We start from the raw sequence: 19,806 nt of genomic DNA, 5'->3' as shown, positions 1-19,806 counted from the left end.
TTATTTAATGTTGAGGGCAAAATATATTTTTTAAAAAATTATTGTCTTTTCTTGATATCTCAAAAGTAACAAATTTATTTTAAAAATAAGTGACTACTAAAAATAAACGAGGAATATTTATATATTCTCTATCTTAGAAAATTTGCAGTTTGATCATGGAATTTCATAGGGTTTTGAATGAATAAACTAAAGGAGAATACTTTTATGATATACAATACATTTACATAATCATCAAACCTCAATACAATGTGAGAAAAGATTAAATTAACATATTAATCTCTTAAATATTGATTTTTTTTTGTAATTTTTGGTTAAGAATATTGAACTTTTAGTTAATTTATATGTGCATTAGTTTTTATCGTTTTGACCATGATACACAAATTTAATAACTAATTATAGAGTGATAATAATATAGTTCGGTCCTAATTAATTTAAATATCACAAAAAGACTAAATTACACATTTTAGTTTGCTAGGACCACAATCAAAATTCATCAATAATTTGAAATAACATACAAGTCTCAAACATTATAATACAAACACAAATACTCTTTTTTATTTGGGCCAAGAGGCCTAGTACACAAACATGATCATAAACTAAAATAGATCACAAACACACAACAATAATATTCATTATAATTAAACTCAACAACTAATTATTACTAGTAATTAAGTAGAGATCTATAGGATTAACATGAATAATCTGCCTTATCCTTGAGATTGCTCTTCTTTTTCATTAACCATTTCCTCCATCAAAATGCCAAAGGATAGAAGTTGCCCTTTCCAACCAAAAAAACACCACCAAGAGAACTTATCAATGGACAATAGTTCCATGAAGGAAGCCACCATCTCCGGTGAATCAACGACGAGAGCCACCTCTTCCATCACCACCCTTTTGCCCTAAAAGTTGGTGGCAAAAGGGTGGTTGCCCACTAGTAAAACCATGCAAAGGAAGCCTCACATGAAAGGGGAGAGAGGGTTTGTTATACAAGGCATGGCTTAGTGTTTATAAGAGTGGCCACTTGGTTCTTTTGTCCTACATCATGATGACAATAAAAAATAAGAATACTTTATATTTTATATTGGCGAAGCGAAGCAGATTTAGAATTTTGAGTTTATGATATTTTCGTTTTCTTTTTTTTCAAAAAAAAAAGGCATATAATCTATATGTAATAAGTAATTTTTATGAATTTTGCTGAACTCTCACATCCAAACTCTGAAAATGAAATTATCCCGATAAAAAATATTTTAATTCTAAAAATAAAACTTTTCAACATAAATATAAAATAATTAAGCTTTAAAATAAAAAAAAAAAAAGCAAGGTGACTTGAGCAGGTAGTGTATTGTCACTTTTGAGTAAAGTTAGACCAAAAAGTAAGTAGGAGAAAAGAGTGAAATGGAATATTGGCATTGGATGGGATCTTCCAAAGGATATGCCATTTGCACTTCCTTTGCTCCACATCACACATCTCATTTTTCTATGATACTTTTATTATTTTTTTGGCTCATTTAATTATTTTAATGTAAAGGGATTAATAGTATTCTTAACGTATAGAAAATGGATCATATATGTTATTTATGTATTTTTGAATTTACAATTTACAAATATTTTTCAACTAATGCTATAAACTTAATGACTTTTTTATAATTTAAATAGTCACGTGACATATTATGATTGATCAATATATTATTTAATTTAAAATTAAATGCATTCACTTCTTAAATTCAAATCTAATTTGTCTTTTCATATTAAAGGCAAGTTGATATTCCATACTCATATGAGGTTGGAAATAGAGTTTTATTGTACAACAACACACATGTTAATTATTAATTTGAAACACTTTAGCACGTAGAACTACGTACAACTCACAATTATATTCATTACTCGTGAAATTCAAGAATCGTAAATAAAAATGATCGATATAAAAACCCTTACAGTCAGTGAAACTGGCAGCTCGACCGAGCTGCCTGTATTCTTCCTCAGTCCTGTGCTTGCCTTGGGCATGATAAATAACTATGACATAAATGTCAACTGAAATCAGTTAAAAAGCACACTTATATAGTATGTCTCTCAATTAAATGAAAGTGTTATACTTAGATCAAGGAAACTGTATGATCTCTCTATCTTTACAAAATAGAAATAAGATATTGTGTATACATTCTCAGCATCCCCGCCACCCTGAAGGCGGATTTTAGTGAGAATTTGATTTGGAGAGAGTGGAGCATTTGATCCACCTTCCCAAATAGCATAAGCTATCTTGAGTTTGATAATGGCATTGAGAGACATAGGTACACTTATCATGTTAGCTAATTCCATTATAGCTAACCTTGCATTATCATTGTTGTTGTTGCTTGTTTCCCCATTTCCATTCTCCATGGCTTCTACACCTTTTTTTTAGGGTGGAACTATATGTTATATTGGTTAGTTATAGGGATGTCATGTATTCGCCAAGTGTTGTTCAGCTAGGGACAAGTAAGATACACTCGTAAGAGTGCTTCATCCTAATTAAAGGATCTCGAATTCAAATTCTGAATATAAAAAGAAAATTATATCGAGATCGTCGCCTTCAAACGAGCCATGCAATGGGTGATCCAAATTCAATCGAAACTTCAATAAAAAAGTTACTCTTTCCGTCTATTATTATTTGTCATAGTTTTTATTTTTAGAGTCAAACTATAAAAACTTTAACTAACATTAGTAAGATATATTTTTTTATCATATTGATATGCAAAAAATTATAATATATAGTAACTTTTATATAATTTTTAAATATTTAAATTTTTTATTTAAATATCGAATTAATATAATATAATTAACTTTAAAATTGATTAAATTAATTTTTAAAAAATAAACATACCAAATAAAAGCATACGGAGTTGACTAAGACAAGATGTATTCATTGTAAGAACTTTATTGGCCATGTTGTTGCTTTATAGGGGCAAGTGCCAAAATGTATGTCCGGATTCAATATTTGTGGTTTTAGTATTAATTTTTTTTTACTTTTAAAGTTAAAGTTTTTAAATAATTTTTTTTTTACTTTTAAGGTTAAAGTTTTTTACTACTTATTTGGTTGGTAAAAATACAAATAGGTCATGTTTTGATTTTACTTTTGCTGCTTGCTTTTATCAAAATTTAATTTTTTTTGGAAAAATACCTTTTACTTGACTATATGAATTTTTATGTTAGAAAAATTAAAGATATTCTCCTACTAGTCTCCTATAATTAAAAAAAATAGATAAAAGTAATAAATCAAATGTATCTAGTAATTTTATATTCACTCTAAATCGTGTAAGTCCTTTCACAAAGGTTTTTCATTGATAAATAAAATGTTTCAGTTTTTCATTCTCATATAAAAAGCAAGAAAAGTTACGTAGTTCTATTCTACAACTACAACATCATATATTTTAATATTAAAACAAAACTACGTTCATACCACTCACAGTTACATTCATGACTTGTGAAATTCAAGAATCGTAAAAAAATGATCGATATAGAAACCCTTGCACTCGTTGAAACCGGCAGCTCGACCGAGCTGCCGGTATTCTTCCTCAGTACGGTGCTTGCCCTTGGCACGGTAAATAGTCATGACAAAAATATCACCTTCAAGAAGTGCTCTTGTTCTCTTGCTATCATCAGTATGATGAGGCAAAACTGGCTCACAAGCAATAAATTTGCCTTTCTCTGGAAGTGCATTGTAACAACTCTTCATTATTTCTTTACATTCATCATCTGTCCATGTTGTTAGCACCCACTACAATGTATTCATGTCACAAATTACGTTAAAAGTTGGTTCGAAACTTATGATCATAAACATGTTATTAATATTTCATTAAAGCATTTATAATATATTGTTTTTGTCAAAATACTTTAGCTGATATTTACGCCCTTCAATTTTTGAATGTACACAAATAGACATTACTGAAATTTATATATATAGTTGAATCAATTAATAAACAAATAATTCTATTACCACTTATTTTTTTGTTCTTTAGAAGGAAAGAATTATATTTATAATTTAAAGATCGTTCATACGATTTTGAAAGGATAGCACTAAGGTCTAGTCAATGTAAAAGAATTAAAACAAACAAACATACGTATGGAAAATATGACAACTTAGAGATTAAAAAAAGGTGTGGTCTACAATTCAAAACTTTTATTGCCAACTAATATTCAAATAAAATACTTACTATTGGAAAGCAACAACTCACCTACATGTCTCATTGTGCTAGATAATTTACACATAAATATAAATATCTAATTCCATAATTTAAAGAAGAAACAAAATATATTTGACTCTTACCTTCATGAAAATAGCATCCCCCTTTGGTATATAATCAAACATGTCACCACCAACGTGCTTTATACCTACACGCCAAAAACTTATCTTAAATTTGACCATACCATCACATTATAGCCACATATTGCAAAAAACAATTCAATTTGCTAAAACCACTAATTGAATTGTAACTTAATGAAGAGTATTGTGCCACGTCCGTTCCGTTTTAGCTGTCATATTTTTTTTTTGAGAGTTGAACAATCTGAACTTTCACTCGATTATGAGATTATATTGATACTATAGCGAGATATAAGCATGAAACTTACTAGGAATTTGTGGGGCTTTTTCAACCACCTCAGGCAAATCAAAGTTGATTCCAAGTTCAATATCTGTATGTTTTTCTAAAATCATTTTCAAGCAATCTCCACCACTTCCTCCAACATCAACAAGTGTTTTCACACCTTGAAACCCATCATATCCTTGTAAAATTGCCTTCATAAATGGCACAGAAACTCCAGACATTGCATTTAACATAAGGCTATTCATCTCTGAGTTTTTTCCATAGTAACTATAAGCTGGCTCACCATTTGCCTTCGCAAATGGCTCTATCGATGAATCATTAACCGCCTCATGAACCATCGTCCACGCCTTCATTAACGCGTCCTGATGGTGCTGGAGCACGTACGAACCATGAGATAAGCCATTCTCGTCCGTCACTAGGGTTTTCCCCACCTTAGTCAATGAATATCTGTATACAACGAACAATAACTATATATATATCTGAATAACAAATTTAGATCGACTATACAAATTATCGATGAGTGGGATATAAATTACATACTTGAAACACCATAGAAAAATTTATTGTTTTTAGTTAAAAAAAATAAAATAACTTATGGTATACCAAATCACGTTACTCCACTAACAATTGCCTAACACATAGATATATCTAGTGTATGGACCAGAAAAATCACAGGAAAATAACGAACCTCATATTATAAATTTATGCCTTGATTTTTTTTTCGATTAATTAAGAAGATGAAGAATACTAGGCCTAACAAATTAAATTAGCATAATATCAAGGTTAATACATAAACTTTTTATCAGGTTATTGTTTATTTTATCAATAATATAAGAAATTAAGATTATTTTTTTCTTCTCCCAAGCAATTGGAAGAGGAGAACATACATAAACACAAGAGAAAAAATAACACGTGTAACTTTAAATCTTAAATCTGTCTAGCGTTATAAAAAATACCTTCTTTGAGAGCCGTCATCAACATGTTCCTTGAACACACCATAGCTCGTGAGCATACGTAAAATTCGTTGAAGGTTCTCAGCATCCCCGCCGCCCTGAGGGCCGCGGATTTTAGCCAGAATTTCAACAGGAGAGAGTGGAGCATTTGATCCATTTTCCCAAACAGCATCAGTTACCTTAAGTTTAACAACAGCATTAAGGGACATAGGTACACTTATCATGTTAGCTAATTCCATTATAGCTAATCTTTCATCATTATTATTGTTGTTGCTTGGTTCCCCATTTGCATTCTCCATGGCTTCTCTATACTTTTTTTGGAACTATATGTTATATATTGTTTAGTTATAGGATTTCATGTATTTATTGTGGGGAAGTTATTGGCCAAGTATGGCCACTTTATATAGGGGTAAGTTGTATGACCGGATCTAGGATTTAAGTTTTAAGGTTTTAATAATATTAAATATAGGGTTTTTTTTTTCAAGTTATAATTAAGTTTCATAGTTACTATACTTATAATAATTTGTATGAATTTTTAAGTGTGAAATTATGCTTCAATTTACGAAAATAATAGTTTCTGATGAATTTAATATTAATACTTTGTATTTGTGAATTCAGAATTTGAGATTTATGTAAGGGGGTCTCTGGATCCCTCCGTCCCATTATTAATAGCAACCTTTAGCATATTTGTCACTCAAATGTCCAATTTTCATTGGTCTTTTTAATAGTTGTAGTGTATGCTCTTGTATCTCAATTAATTTTGTGAGATTTTATTACCTATCAACATAGATATAATTAATTCCATCTATTAATATTTTTGCTTATGTAAGAATTTGAATATAAAATCTCTGTGATTTTCAATTTATTTCATTAATTACTAGGACATATATGGGTACTCCCATTACTAATTATTTTTCCCTCTATTTAACTTGACGTGATATAATTCGGCATATAATGATTAAACTGTTTTTTTGTTTTTTGCATAAATTTTTATATAAAATATTAATATTTTAAAAAATACATTTAAAATTGCATTAAAATAATAATAATAATAAGTTATGATAATTAATAAATTAAAACATTTTTTAAAATGTTATAAAAAAAATTATTTCCTTTACTTCAATAAATGTGTCACGTGAAATTTGATAGTCTACACAAAAATAGCATGGGTGTCTGAGAGAGACTTTAGGTGAAAGAAGTCATAGAAGCAGACAAATGATAATCTTTGGCCTTTTGAGATACTTTCTATTGCTGAAAATTAGTGGTGTACATTGCCAAAAGGAAAGCTCCTCTTTTGTCTATGAGATAAGGTGACGAAAACGTGGACAATATATTCAGTGTAATTTATGTAAATATTATTAATAGAGTATTTGGTAATTAATTATAAATGTATATGAACTAAATTATGTATAACTTATATGAGTTGATGTACATTATATATTATACATCTATTATTTGATGTATAGTATTGTGAATAAAAACTTATTTATATTTAACATTTATATCGAACTACTATATTCATGACATGAATTATCTATTTATTCTAAACCCATAATCATGATTAATTATTATATATTCTCTCCTCATTGAAATTTTTTTTCACATTCTATAGTAAATTTGTATGATTTAACGTAAACAAATAAATAATTATCAATTTAGATCCAAGGAAATTGTTATTATAACATACATAAGGTAGTATATAGAAATAGTGCATTTAATAGAAGAAAAATAAAGCCTAAAATGAGGAAGATTGAAGTCTAATTTCATATAATTATAATTAATTAGTTATATATTATTACATTCTTAGTAATTAAATAAAATTTAAATTTAAATATTAAAAGTAGGCTATATCCCTGCATACATAAAAAATAAAAAATCTATAATCAGATTCCAAATAATTCTAAATATAATGGTAAGTGTTTTGAGATAGGCCGTGTAATAACAATTTTAAGAATTGGACAATTATTATTATTGATTACATTTTTTTACAATTATAATAATATAGGTTAAAAGATACTTTTAATAATTTTTAATATGATAAATTATTAATAGAGTGATAGAATTTTAACATTGAACATCTAGTTAATTAATCCTTTATCAATAAAAATCACAAACTTTTTTTCTCAGTATTATATTTATCTTAAATCGTAAATATTAAATAGTGAAAAACATATAAATTTCTGTTTTGGCACATTGGGTCATGTGTTATATATTCAATATTATTGTTAATTTTTTATAATATAGTAACAACATTTTAAACATAATATTGTTATGAAAGTTTTTCATATTACATCTGTACTAATATGGGTGGCCGGATAGAGCTAGTAAAACGTTTGTTTTATGTCCCCATTTATTTTAAATATATCTTAGTATTTTGAATTGAACAACCTAAACTTCATATCAATAAATAAAAATTTTACATTAAAATCTAAGGTAATGCATTACATAAAAATGGATAATATCTAAATTTTATATAAAAAACAAAAAAATAAGTCTAAATTTTGTATTTAAAAGGTAGCCCGAATTTTCCCACAAAATATATATAATTTGGTTAAAACTACCACGTAAATATAATTTGCACACACTTTTCTTTTTGTAATATCCATCTTAAATGAAATATACATACAACTTATTTTATGTATTAGGATATAGAGAAGAAAAAAATAACAGCATTCTTTTTAATTTATTTGAGTTTTTATATAAAATTCTAATAAGAATCAAATAAAATAATATTGAATACTAATTAAATAAATCTTAAAAATGGTGGTGATTTAGAGTAGGCCACGTGTTAACAATTTTGAGAGTAGGCAAATAAGATTGTGAAAATAAACGGGGCCCGTTAGGCCCACCAAGCCCATTAGGCCACACGATCTCACCGCCATGGCAGCTCGTTTCGCGAGGTCAATCGGAGCTTTATCGTCCTCCGCTACTCATAGATCGGCGGCCGGAATTGAAGCCGTCAGTTATGGCGTCTTCAAGCCACGATTGGCATCATCGTCTTCTTCTCCAGAAAGTGAGTTTCCTAAAACTGATAATAAAAAAATGACTGATCGTCTCTCCGGTGTCATCGACGTGGTTAACGATCGTAAGCTTCCGCCTGAACTTCGAGGTCAACGTGACGCCGTTAGGTAATTTCTGATATGCTCACATATTCTATATAGAAAAATGACCCAAAAAAAAGTTCATTTCTACGAGCTCCTTGTATGATGATCGACTATTTAGATTTTTTTTTTTACTTCTTGATGTTTTAGACTTTGTAAGGTATTATAGCTAGGTAGCTCAAGCTGAACATTTGAGAGAATGATATGATGTGATGATTCAGCTGCTGGGATTATGTGTTATTGTTAGCTCAAATTACTGCAAAAAAATTTCAGTGATGTTTATTGCCTTGATTATGTATACTCAAAAGAACTAACTATTGGAGTTCGTATCTGAATCAATACAGCATCATCATTTGTATTAATGTTGCATTGATGCACATTGCTCCTACTGGGCACTTTAGTTTGGCGTTTCTGTATCACGAATACTTAGGTGTTCATAAATCTGGAAGTGTGTTTTCGTATTAATTGGGGTTTATATGATAGTAGTTTCACTTTAGTTTAGGCTTTCAATTGCTATGTTGCTACCACTTTAGTATATTCTTCGGTGTCCAAGTGTAGTTTCCTCTCAAGTCCAAGTCAAGTTCTTTGATTTATTACGGAGCAGTTAATATTGTTGTTGCTTTTGAGTCAGTGATTTGAGATTGGATTTGATGATATGCATCTTTATTTTTCATTCGAATAAGTACCTCTTTAGAGAATTTCACCTCTAATTGTTAGAGGAGCTAGATTTTGTACTAGTTGTCTTAATGCCACCCTTGGTTTTTCTGTAAATGAATGGAGCTCGGTATGGACCTGATTTCTGATCTTGCATGGAATATTGATCAGGTCGGAAACTGACATTATCAATGTTGTTGAACAACGAATATGGCATTCCATGGAAGAAGGGCAATTTGAGAACTTACCTGGGAAGGGAAAACCGTTAGACCTCAATACTAATCCTCATGCTGATCCAGCTGAAGATACCTTGTATAGGATTCTCTCTAGAAATAAATGTGCACCTGAGTGGGTTGAATTGAACAAAGAGATAAGAGATAGAGTCGTTGAGTGGAGATCAGCACTTAAAAGGGCATGGACGCACCAGGGCTCTGTCGATGATTCTATATGGATCGAGGCATCCGACTCTCTAAAGCTGCAGATACGTGACATCAATAACAAGGTGAGCAGAACAAGGAACTGATTTACTTTTCAAATTACCTATTCAGTTCTGTTTCTTTTCCTATTCCATCTATGGTGAACTGCTACGGTGTTAACCCATAATTGTTGTCATAGTATGTCTCTGGGTTCTCCATATTTGATGATGTATTAGTATTATATGCTCTGTTAGTAGATGGCTGAACTAGGAGTCTACTGTTGACATCTAGCATGGTATTGAGATTCAGCAAAAGTTAATTAGAGCCCGTAATACTTGCAAGAGCTAAATATGTGTCTTGGCTTCAGGTTTTCCGATACAACCTTATCGTCCCTTTTGGACGCCAAATGCTCGGACTCAAGTGGGAGAAGGAAATGGACCGACTGAAAGAAGAAAATACAGGGAGCTGAACATTTTCCAGGTCTCATTGCAGGTGTAGTTTATCACATGAAAATGGAAACTGTTGTATGCGCGTGGGGGCATGGGGGTGTTCCTTGTGTCCTTGCTTCTTGTTTTCGCCGTTCCTTGTCCAGTATTTTGGTAATTCTTGTTTTTCAGTCTGTTAAACAGTCAATCTGGAGTCTTTGTTTTTATACAAGTTAAATCCAAGATTATTGTATCGAAGACCCAAATATTTATAAGTAGTTGGTGAGGGTGTCTAAGTGTATGGGAGCAAAGTTGGGTTTTGAAGGCCCCAACATATTTTGACTGTAGCAGAAATGTGCATATTAAAGATGTATTTACCACAGAAATGTGCATGTTAAAATAGATTTGTAACTAACTACAAGAGTGCACAATGGTACTGCAGGTGATACGAGTAATATAAGATCAACATAAAATCAAATGAATTACGCCATCTCCCACAATCTATATTGATATTTTACAAAAGACCTAAGAAAATGAAAATGAAGGAAACAATTGGGACTATTGTAGTTCATGATGGTACATTTACATTACGCGTCTTCAAGAGATGTTAACTATGGTTGCCTAAAGATGCCTTAGCAGCAAGATGTGTGAGGGCACGCTTGTGGTAACTGTATTGCAGTTTTTTGTACTTCTGCACGAATGTTGTAAGATCAATTTCTTGACCAAGGAGCTGGCCGAGAAGGGCTTCAGATTCCTCCTCCGTTTTCTTCATCGCGTCTGTATCAAATATCAATAGAGAGTCAACTGTTAATTCTTTTACTGGCAAGTCTAATTATCAGTTATCTAATCCCATAAGCAAGAAAAAAATCAATGTGTTAGCCATCAATTCAATATTCTAAGGACACTTCAATTTGGTATTACACAAGTTCAACCAAAAACGGAAAAAGAATGTTGTGATCACTATAAGCAACTAGAGATACAGATTTATGAAGTAAATTTTTTTAGGAACTGTTGTAGGAAGGAAAACAGCATATGGTAGATGCAACAAATTGGAAAATCTTTCTTGATTTACAAACCAATCCTCATTTTCCTACCCTCCATTCCCAACATAACACCATCATAGAGAGAGTAACAATGTGTTACAAAATTGAGCACAAAGCTATGAAGTTAAAATTTCCTCTTACACATACATAATTTTCTCATTACATGGAGATTCTACACTAGCTCCTTAATTAAGAGTGGATAGAATCAGATATGCGCTTAAAGGACAACTAGAATACTTGTACAAAATCTGATGATAACATTCATATGGATGGAACTTTCTCATTGGGACATAAAAAGAAGTGGTATAGAGTGTACTAATCCAAAAAGGTAATTGAATTGTGGAGCAGAGTGAAAATGGTTGAAAGGAACTAATGTTTTCAATAAGTTGAGAGGAAAATAAGAATATTTGTCAAAGTAGATCAAGAGGATGCCAATGAAGATTGCACTTCAAAAGGTATATTTAGCATTATGAAAAGCTGTTATTATGCATTGGTGACATAGTAAGAAGTCTCCTATTGTCGTATTGATCTGTAATTGTACTTTATAATATTTTAGCCGGTGTAAAAAGAATAACAAACAACCAAAAGGAAAAGAAAAAAGCATACAAGCTTTATGTGCTTCTACTATTTACCTTGTAGCTGATGGAGAAGCGATACAGGAGAATATGACTTTAGAAGCTCTTCTTTTCTCCTTTCCAGCTCATGCATCTTTTCTTGAGCAGCAGCCAGTTCAGTTGTGCGGATTATCCTGCACTGTGAACAATAAAGGAGGGTGCACCGAAATTTTTTTCCCCAAGTCAGTGCTTTGATGCTAAAATGTTACAAATAAGTAAATACTCTAGAAGCAATGTGAAGTATTTAACCTGATTTCTCAGCTCCATTATCCAGGGTTCTTTTTCTAAATTCTCCCCTGCATAAGAATTTTGTTCAAAATCTATATGCAGATACTAGTTGATATATCACTACCTATAATAAGGCAATAAGCAACCCAAAACTTACTAGCAAGCTGCACAGTTGCATTGCGAAGCTCATCCCTGACCTGATCAGATATGGGGAAAACAGCAAGAGTAAGATGCTACCATAGAAATTTACATAGAACATTGAGCCTGTTACAACAAAATATTACATAAAGGTGATTATAACAGATCAAAATTGTGTTCTCACGTTGAAATTACCTTGCTAACATGCATAAGACATGAGGATACACGATTTGTCACATACATTGTGTAAGAAGAAGATTAGAGCATACAGGAGGTAGAAAGATTATTCAAGTTCATTTTGGCAAGGAAGAAAGGAAGCAAGAACAAGGCCAACCAAATCCAAATATGCAAGTATTATTACTTTGAACTGTATGAGGTGAGATCACCAAAAAGCAATGATGTGCATTGTAATGCACAAGTCTCATGAGATTGTAAGCCACTTGAAAGAACTAAATTATAACATCATGAATGCAGAACCTCACACAGACAGAACAACTAAATCCAGTCATCCCCCGTGTATAATTTGATTCCTCCCTTTACTACTAAAAACAGAATCTCACTCCGCCGTTCATTCAATTTGCGAAGTGTATAATTTGGTGGAGTATAATAAATATTTGAAAAAATGAGGAAAAATTAGATCCACAGTATATTCGACTATAAAAGGAAACAAGTAATTTTATTACTTACATTATTCTGAGTCTTGACAGCCTCAAGTGAAAGTAAGAAGTTGTGACGAGCATCCTTGTCAAAAACAAGCTTCTTTAGCTCATTAGCACTGAACAATTTAACAAGAAAGCATACTGAAAATCAGAAACAAATTGCAAAAAGAAGAATGGTGAAAAAGGCTAAGCTCTTCATTTGATTGTTTAATGATAATCAGAAACAGATGATCAAGTCATGAAGCTTTTTATTTGTTTTCTAAACTAAAAAGTCATGAAGCATTTGCAGGCAGAGGATACTTCATATCGTCAAATCATATTTTAAGATAAAACCTATTCATCATTCTCAAAACATGCACGAATGGTACTTTAAAGGATGCCGTTAATTGCTTCCTTGGATACTAATGATCAAAAAGTAAATATATATGTTCTTTCATTTACCGTAAAGATACCTCCGATTATGGACCGAACCACGAGTATCTATTTCAGATATAAAACTTTTATCTTCATTATAATTCATTGGTAGTTTCCTACAAGCACCTCTGCATTTATTGCAAGAATTCTGCTTTCAAATGACAAAACTTGTACTATCCAGTATATTTTTACTGTATGCACTTCAGTTCATTACACAACTTGGTGTTTCATAATGCTCCGTACGATAAGAAAGCAGAATTCATCAACATTCAAAAAGTTTGATTCCTATTATGTAATTGTATCAGTACCATTATATAGATTATAGTCTTTTCAGGCGTCTAATGTACATAAATGTATCAAAATCATAAATCTATGTTAAATCTTATGATGGTGACATGAAACGGCTCTTGATAACCATATAGCTAAACAAAGTGGGAATCTCTGTTACAAATCCCAGCGAGTTCAGAATCTATTTCTGGTAGAAACAAAGACTGCAACATAACTAATGATCCTTTCTATATAGGTGTAATTGCCAAAATATATGAACTAAAATTTACCTCTTGTTTCTTAAAGCAGCAATGATGTCAGCACCCTCTGCAGGAGAAACTTGGGACACAGAACTTGGCCTGTTTGTCGGACTCTGTGCATTAAAGCTGACCGAAGAGTTTGAACTAGGGGTTGCTGGGAGGGAAGAGCTTGATGAGCTGACTACAGAAGGTGAATACCGTGAACCATTATTAGCTTCTTGAGGACTTGACTGAGCCCGTTGCCCTTTGTTACCCCTGTAGAAAAGACAAGTTCAAGGAGATATGTATGTCAAAGCATAACGGGTAATAAGTATACAACTCATATAGCTGACACCAACTAATTTTCGATTGAGGAGCATTACTGATTGATTGAGATATGTTTGCCAAAATCCTAAAGCTAACTAAAATAACGAATTCATTCTGTACATTCTGTTTACGATATACATCATGCCATGACACCATTACATATAAACAAGCTATACTATAAACTATAATCACACTGCCAAATGAAATTACATGAATCTCATTGGTGAATCTAACAAAGGACTCGGTAGTTCGGATATAATTAGATATACATTTCAGACACAAAAACGATAGAATTAGATATACATTTCAGAAACCTACTCTCTCTACTCAAACAACCACATCCAAATCCTGGATCCACCACCTAGGGCAGAGCTAGAGTGTAGGATGCGGACAAAATCTAGTAGTTTTGATTCAAACCCCTTACAACAGTCTTAAAATATTCAATTATATGCACAAATTATTGATTTAGAACGCAGCAACTAAAAAGTACTAAAATGACAAGCTTCAATTCCTGGCTCCACTCTGCCTATTGTAGATAGTGGATATAGATTTCAACTTCTTCAAAGGCCCAAATAACACAATATGGAATAGCAAAAAGGGATTCAAAACATAAGTAATAGTTCCTAAGTTTATGCTTCCAGGATCACTCATTTGCACAGATTTAATCAAAAATTAGCACAAAATATAATAAGAATGAAGAAAAAAAACGAAAAACTGCAGATATCTATACCGAAAGAGGACATAGGTCATATAAACTTCAAATAAAATACAAAAAAAAAAATACAATCGTCCGATTCATAACTGAACAAGGAAATGAAAATCTGTAAATCTGAAAGAACAATTACCAGAGATTCAACATGAATTGTGCAGTGGAAGAAAATGAAGCTAATTGCGTATGAAACGTACGAAGAAAGCTATAAGCCCTTTGAATTTTGATAATCGAAACGCAATGCTTTTTCCTCTCAATTTCCTATGGATTTTGAAGAAATAGCTGCTCAATTTCCTTCTATTTTTTATGGGGTCAGGCTTTCAAATAAAATGATAAATTTATTATATAATAAATAATAATATTTCAAAAGAAAATAATATAATAATTAATAATAAGAGTAATAGGATAGTTTATTATTTAACATTTGAATCTTAATTATTTAAATTCAAATTATTACGAATATTTGTTTTATAATAAAACTTCTTAGTGAATGTAAATGAATCATACCGATTTTTAATGGAAGCCTTAAATGATATTCTTTAAAATAATATGTTTATTTTATAAGATCTTTCACATTTTTTTATTTTATTTCGATTCTATTTTAAGGTTTTCATTCTTCCGCTCTCTAATATCGCAGTCAGGGGCGGAGTCATCTTATACGAAGGGGGTAAATTTTCTTAGACGAAAAATTATATTATTTATATATAATTAGAATAACTTTAAATGTATATATAGTAGATGTCGAACCTCCTTCGGCTATTTCATGTATTTATTTCTACAAATTTTAAATCTCATTATTAAAAACTTTAGCTCCGCCTCTGCTCGTAACCACAAAGATTTAAGTGTAACAACAATATCATTTTTAAAAAATAATTTTCTTCTTTTTCCCGATGTTAAAATATTCTGGAAGGTCTCAAAAATTTATTTCAATTCCTATATATTTACATAACGTTGAAGATGACAACTTTACATTAGTAGTCTTACTTGAATTTACGTGCTCTAATTGATATTGATATTGCCATATTTGTTAATTGTTACTCCTCCATTTTATAAAATTTGATCGGATTATTTTGTAATTAATTATTAAACTTATCTTATTCTTAAGTTGTGAAACGGAACAAGAGTTTATTTAGCAGGATATTTTTCTTATTAAAAAATTAATCTAGCATTTAATTTCATATGCAATTTAAATGCGCATTTAAATTTAAAAATATTTTAATATTCAAGTGAAACAATACACAATGCAACTTTGAATTAGTCAAATATCATTAACATTACTCATTGTTTTACATAAAGATTGCATAATATAAAATGGAAAGGTTCATATTCGTATCTCTATATTTTGATATTTTAATTTGAGGAGAGGTTCAAAATTATGCTGATACTTTATGAAATGGACCAAAAATTTATTTTGATAACATGTGGGGTCATTTTTATAAGTGAAAAGAGTCAAATTTATATTTCACTATGTAAATGATCAAAATTTGTTCTTGAACTTTTTACAAAATAGTACAAATTTAACAATCATTTTTCTTACACATTATCCCTCGTCTCTAAGTTTTATCATCACCGTAATAATCTAAACTCCTCATCATAGTCAAGGTGTTTATATTAATTCCTTTTATGATAGAACAAGAAAATTATTTTATAACAACGACAATACAAATTATAAAATTTCGCTTAATTCAACAAAGACAGAATAAATTACACGATATTTATATGTTATTTTTTAAACGATAGAGAAATGGGGAAGAAGAGTTTTTAAATTTTCATTGTTCAAAAATTGAGACGAAACTTCTAATATTTAATCTCTTCCCAACTTTTTGAGGTTTGAAAGAAGTATTTTTTTTATATAAACGTAAGGATTTTTAGTCAAGATTTAAGAGTGAATGTTGGTCGAACATTCATATATCAACATTTAATTAATAATATCTATCGTCTTTTTATTTAAAAAAATTATTATTTTATGTCAATTACAAGTAAATTAAGTTGGTTATATCAATTTTTATTATTCATCTAACTCCATTAAATTAAATTCAGAGTATAAGTAGAAATAAAAAAATCAAAAAAATATCTCAATAGTAATAGGCTAAAAATACTATAATTAACTAACTTTGATCTTGACTAATTAGTATTAGCAATTAATAAATTTAAATTAAAAGTAAGTTGCATTTGGAAGGAAAAGAAGAGTATTATAATAGAGTATTTATAAAGCTACTTTGCAATTGAGGAGCGCAATTTTCGCTTTAGATAACAATTTTCTTTTAATAGTTTATAGTCTTTTTATGAAGTCATCCCAATTTTGTGCAAATAATATAAGTTTCCTTTTTATATCCCCAAAGCAATTTTATTTTAAAATTTTTAAATTTTTTATTTGCATAATAGTGACTGTTGAAAATAGAAAGATCACCTAACCAATAAATTATTCATTTGTTGCTAGTAAAAGAAAATGAAAAACATGATGAAAACAAGAAAAAAGTATTTTAGATATGTTTTTTTGTCTAAAATAGTTCGTTTTGATTATATAGATACATTTTTTAATAAGATAGAGAATTGACCAGATGATAATAAATTTGCAGCACAAATAAGTATTTATGGATAAGTAGGAATTATTAAAAAAAATACAAAATAACTGTGTATTATATAGTTAAATTAATCACATAAAAATATGTTATATTAATTGAATATATAAATATTAATTTGAATAAGGTTGAAAATTCACGTTTTATTGAGGGTAATGCTTATACAGTTTAAACCTTGTTATAATGTTCTTTTATTATAATGACATTTTATTATAAAAATATGATTTCATCATATTGAAATATTATTAAATGATTTTTTTATATGGCATATATGATATATAAAGTAAATTATTAAAATATTTATGTTGATTATCATTCATATCGTGTACATAGATCACAAATATTTTTTTAAAAAAAGTATATTTAAATTGTGCTTTTCAATTGTCGTCATGATTTCACTAGGAAAAATCATTAATGATTTATATTTCTGTATTCATACTCTTTCTAATTTTTCATACTTTGCTTATAACAATTTAATGAAATCTAAATGCATATTATCAATAATCATAACAATATTTTATCATAGCAAAGTTCCATAAGCTTCTCAAAGCCGGCATTTCTTTTTAATTTGTTTTTTATAATTTAATTTATTTTTTCTTTAAGAAACTTGAAAAAAAATGTAATTTTTTTTGTTTAATTTTTGGTTAATCAAGTAATTAAGTACGGTTGAAAGTGAGAGGCAAAATAATATAAAAAGAATCTTGAACTTTTCTAGTTCCTAAATGAATATTATACTTGAGCAATTATCATGTATATTTACGCATACATGTGGGATATTGATAGTTATATATGACCCTTAATATATTACATAATTTATAATAATAAGTATTCATATGACTAACTAAAGGAACATTTTGAGATAAATCTATAACATAATTTATAAATTTATGAGAAGTAAATAACTTTTATTCATATATATAAAAAAATTGATTAAATATTAATTATGAATTCTATTATTATTAGATTTAAACTCATTCTAAAATTCATAAATTTTAAATAAAAATATACACCTCCACACATTTTTTCTTCTTCTTTTAGACATGTTTTTCTCCTTTAGAGATTCAACATAAAAAAATCGTCTACCAAATTAATCCAAACTTACACCAAATCAGCCTATTATGAAGATAAATCAAAATGTCACTACATCACATCCGTTTTCATATAAATTAATATTGTTAAATTGTAGTAATACACATTTTTTTCGATTTTTAATTTAATGTCAAGGTATTAATATGGTTTTCATATAAATACTCAATACAAATATTCTTTATCGAATAATCCTTCTTTTTGACATTCACTCTGCCAACTTTTATAATTTATAATTTCTTCATTTGCCATCAAACTTTTAACACATTTTTAAACCGTACAATCACAAATGAAATATAATATAAAAAAGCATGATTTTATTGTAAAAATACGTAGATACAAATTTATTCCTCCCTTAATTCTTTTCCAATAAGATTTTTATGATTCGAGGATAGTTAATGACGTTTTTCTCGAACTATGATGATTTGAATTTAATCTCTTTATGAATATTTCATGAATTTGCGAAATGTTTGAAATTTCGATCTCTTTATGGAATTATTGAAATGTTTTTTCAAGAAATATAATATCTTTTATATATACATGAACTAGTGTCTAGTGTTTATTAGCCTGTAATGCTAATTAAAATTGAACACACTTATCTTATAAAGTTTCGACTCAAATTGAACACATCTTTTAGTTCCACAAATTTTCATTGTCTATCCCAAACTTGTAAAGTAAAAAGAGAAACGTATTGAAAATATTCGTAAAATTGATGCAAATTATTAGTTTTGTCCCAAATTATTGACATACTTAAAAACACGTACTTACCTGACTAAAGAAATTTAGATACATTCCCGATACGCTTGTGACCTGCCGCATGACATAACAAGTACCTCAAACTCTTGTAAAAACATGAAACTTTTAATACAAAAAAAGAGATAAATGTTGAAAGCACCCCTAAAATATAAAAGTTAAAAAATATATTACAATTATGTTGTGTAATGTCCGAAATATGTTGAAGTGAATAAATATTATTAAAGCTATAAATAATTAAGAAATAAAATAAAAAACACGTTAAATTTATGAATATTTACAACTATTAAATTCGTCTAAACTCATATTGTAGTGCACCCCTACTCATCAAGACACTACAAATCCTAACGACAAAAAGATGGTAATAACTGCTGAAACAAAGGGTATTAAAGTAATATCACCAGGTCATTACACTCATTCTCATCTCGGACGTAATTTGCAACAAGAAACCATACCGATGAATGGGACCCACATCATTTTCCAATTACAATATAACACGTGTTAATCCACATAAAAACAAGACCCTTTAACCGACGTCGTTTAGTGACCAGCTGTTTTGCTTAGACGTAGCCAAATGGCCGACCTTTCTGCCTATATAGAGACGCAAAGAACATCCAAAGT

At 29.5% G+C, this 19,806-nt stretch overlaps 3 protein-coding genes and 1 long non-coding RNA gene across 4 annotated transcripts; 1 reads left to right on the top strand and 3 right to left on the bottom strand.

Moving 5' to 3' along the window:
* Positions 1–472: 472 nt before the first annotated feature.
* On the bottom strand, positions 473–1,023 carry TPSI1 (uncharacterized phosphate starvation-induced gene TPSI1). The gene has a single exon (NR_131747.1). It is a non-coding gene; the product is annotated as an uncharacterized phosphate starvation-induced gene TPSI1 (long non-coding RNA).
* Positions 1,024–3,296: 2,273 nt separating this feature from the next.
* LOC101260288 (nicotinate N-methyltransferase 1) lies at positions 3,297–6,238 on the bottom strand. Its single transcript, XM_010314031.4, has 4 exons — positions 5,534–6,238; positions 4,603–5,024; positions 4,301–4,365; positions 3,297–3,751 (listed from the first exon to the last, which is right to left on the bottom strand). Exons 1-4 carry the CDS (start codon positions 5,827–5,829, stop codon positions 3,449–3,451), a joined length of 1,086 nt encoding a protein of 361 aa, XP_010312333.1. The 5' UTR covers positions 5,830–6,238; the 3' UTR covers positions 3,297–3,448.
* On the top strand, positions 6,238–10,512 carry LOC101244918 (uncharacterized). The gene is made up of 3 exons (XM_004249602.5): positions 6,238–8,658; positions 9,457–9,787; positions 10,069–10,512. The coding sequence occupies exons 1-3, from the start codon at positions 8,411–8,413 to the stop codon at positions 10,168–10,170; spliced, it is 681 nt and encodes a 226-aa protein (XP_004249650.1). The 5' UTR covers positions 6,238–8,410; the 3' UTR covers positions 10,171–10,512.
* Positions 10,500–15,367, bottom strand: LOC101261084 (vacuolar protein-sorting-associated protein 37 homolog 1). Its single transcript, XM_010314030.4, has 7 exons — positions 14,901–15,367; positions 13,780–14,004; positions 12,837–12,924; positions 12,169–12,208; positions 12,033–12,079; positions 11,802–11,922; positions 10,500–10,903 (listed from the first exon to the last, which is right to left on the bottom strand). The coding sequence occupies exons 1-7, from the start codon at positions 14,912–14,914 to the stop codon at positions 10,734–10,736; spliced, it is 705 nt and encodes a 234-aa protein (XP_010312332.1). The 5' UTR covers positions 14,915–15,367; the 3' UTR covers positions 10,500–10,733.
* Between the last annotated feature and the right edge of the window lie 4,439 nt (positions 15,368–19,806).

Source organism: Solanum lycopersicum, chromosome 10 (assembly GCF_036512215.1).
Source record: "Solanum lycopersicum chromosome 10, SLM_r2.1".
Taxonomy (NCBI): domain Eukaryota; kingdom Viridiplantae; phylum Streptophyta; class Magnoliopsida; order Solanales; family Solanaceae; genus Solanum; species Solanum lycopersicum.
The sequence above is the reverse complement of the archived record's forward strand: the minus strand, read 5'-3'. Positions and strand labels throughout refer to the sequence as shown.